This window comes from Monopterus albus, unplaced genomic scaffold (genome assembly GCF_001952655.1).
Source record: "Monopterus albus unplaced genomic scaffold, M_albus_1.0 scaffold124.1, whole genome shotgun sequence".
NCBI classification, from domain to species: domain Eukaryota; kingdom Metazoa; phylum Chordata; class Actinopteri; order Synbranchiformes; family Synbranchidae; genus Monopterus; species Monopterus albus.
The window spans coordinates 182,945-185,434 of NW_018128004.1; the positions used below are offsets into that span (position 1 = coordinate 182,945).

General features: G+C 41.6%; 1 protein-coding gene across 3 annotated transcripts in view; it reads right to left on the bottom strand.

The window, feature by feature from the left end:
- dhx33 (DEAH (Asp-Glu-Ala-His) box polypeptide 33) overlaps positions 1–1,583 on the bottom strand; it is a 10,679-nt gene extending 9,096 nt beyond the window's left edge. Inside the window, exon 1 of one of the 3 annotated variants that reach the window (XM_020612408.1) lies at positions 1,490–1,583. In XM_020612408.1, coding sequence (XP_020468064.1) covers positions 1,490–1,571 — 82 coding nt within the window. In that variant the 5' untranslated portion in view covers positions 1,572–1,583. Of the gene's footprint in view, positions 1–866; positions 1,294–1,489 lie in introns of those variants that run through there. The other 2 variants (XM_020612407.1, XM_020612406.1) reach the window with 2 other exon arrangements.
- Between the last annotated feature and the right edge of the window lie 907 nt (positions 1,584–2,490).

Genomic DNA, 2,490 nt, shown 5'->3' on the forward strand with positions numbered 1-2,490 from the left:
GACCCCCCCACCTCACCCCCCCCTCCCCATACTCAGCAGCACTGTACTGTATCAGCAGTAAAGTCCTACAAGTTCCTGGGCTCCACTATCTCCGAGAACCTGAAGTGGACATCCAACATCAGTACCATCATCAAGAAGGCACAGCTGAGGATGTACTTCCTGTGCCAGCTCAGGAAGTTCAACCTGCTGATACAGATCTACAAAGGAATCATTGAGTCTGTTCTCTGCACCTCCATCACTGTCTGGTTTGGCTCAGCAACCAAACAGGACAAGTACAGACTTCAGCGGACAGTTAGGACTGTAGAAAAGGTCATTGGTGTGAGCCTGCCCTCCATGGAGGACCTGTACACCTCATGGGCCAAAAGGAGGGCGGAGAGGATCACTGCAGACCCCTCACACCCTGGACACAATCTGTTCGAACTCTTCCCCTCTGGATGGCATTACAAGTCACTGTGCACTAAGACAACCAGGCACAGGGACAGTTTCTTCCTCCAGGCTGTCACTCTGATGAACACTTAACCCACGATAGTATGACTGGACAATAGCCCTCAGCAAAATACCTGTAAATGTACACTGTACAGACTATTCAGATTCATACAGGTCTCTCTTTTTAAGTACTCTATCAGAAATCACAATGAGCATTCCTTGTCTGTCTGCATTGTTTACTGCCTGTTTATACTGCTTATTTTGCATTGCTTGCACTGTTTGTTGCTTGTTAATACTCCTTATATTATTATTATATTACACTGCCTTATGCTGGTTTACTGTTTACTTGCCCTTTGCATGGGGATATGTACATACACATTGAGAGCTGATGTACCAGAGTCAAATTCCTCGTGTGTCCTTAGCATATTAGCTAAATGTACCTGTGGGCATTTTACCTATCAGAATAGCATTGTGAAGCTGTCTCAGTTGGTTTAGGAGCTGAGGTTTAGCCTGGTAGATTGGAAGCTGTTTCCTCTGGATGTCTATCGGAGTTGTTGCATTTCCCTTTCTAGGCAGCAGCATTCCAGGTTTATTATAATCGGAACGGAAAAATACTGACCCCGGCTTGAATTTTTTAGCCGGAGGGGGGTCGGGATCGTGAGGCATGGTCTAGAAAAAAATGACTTTGATAGCAAACCGTCTGTGGCTTTTATTGAGATTTGTTTTAGGCCGCAAAGAAACAAAAAAAGGTTTCTTCCATGCTCACTAACACAACCAAACGTCACTGCGGATGTTTTGCTACCGCTACAAATACGCTCCCATGTGGTAAAGCTCGGCGCAGATGTTTGACGTCATTTTTTTATGTAAAATTTAGCCCGAGTCAGGACTGTCAGGCACATATCAACCACGTTTGAACAATGGATAAATTAGAGGATAAAGATCTACGATAAAAGCTCATTATTTAGCCATAGTGTATAATGTTTTCATTGATTACAATATTACTAAATGCACTTGTGAAACATTACTTATATGTATTACCAACCACAGATATAACTGGAATTACCGCTTTGCCAACCAGGTAGTGATGTGTCGTTCACGAACGATTCGTTCATTTTGAACGAATCTTTCCCATGGCTCGAGAACATCGGGTCGTCTCGGGGAGTGATTCGTTCATTTTGTGTTGTCCGCGCATGCGCAACATCACATAAGATTAGTACACCTTTCGAGTCGTTCGTTACATTACATTCTGACTTGTGTCGTTTGGCTTTCCTGTTCTATTGGGATAATGTTAGTTAATTTTGAACTAGCTCAGTCTTTGTACTGTTCAATATTTGTATTAGAGTTTGTAATTGCTTGTCTGTTTGGTTTGACTTAATAAAAGAAATTAAAAAAAATTACATTCTGATAAAGTGAACGAAATGACTCGAACAAAGATTCGTTCATTTTGCTGAACGAGATTCAAAGAACTGCATTAGTAAAATGATCCGAACTTCCCATCACTACAACCAGTCAAATTGAGGGGTATGGGGTACAAGTGCATGCGCGTTGCAGCCATGGGTGATGTAACATCCCCCACATTTTTTGCAAGATGTTATGAAACTAAATAGCCAATATATACAAAGTGACGTCAGCGAAAGATTATGAACAACCCCACAGGCCAACACATAGGTCAAGTTAGTTTGTGTGATAGATCTTACAGGCAATCACAGCAAATCCACCAGTTAGTGGGTGAAGAGGGAAGTTTGGATCATTTTACTTTTCAGCAAAATGAATGAATCCTTTTTCAAGTCATTTTGTTCACTTCAGCAGAATGTAACTAGAGAAATACATTTCCTGTCGAAAATGCATGTGGATGCTGTGATGCTGAAGGATCGCCCTGAAAAATGCCTGAAATCAATTGCTGAAACAGCTGAAGGATGAGTAGAAATTGCTGAATTTCTTTGTTAAAATAGTTGAGAAGAAATGGCTGAAGTTCTTTGTTGAATGATCTGAAGGATGAGATGCAATAAATACAAGCAGCAATGTCATTGAAGAGCTGAACATTTTGATACCTGAAATACCTGA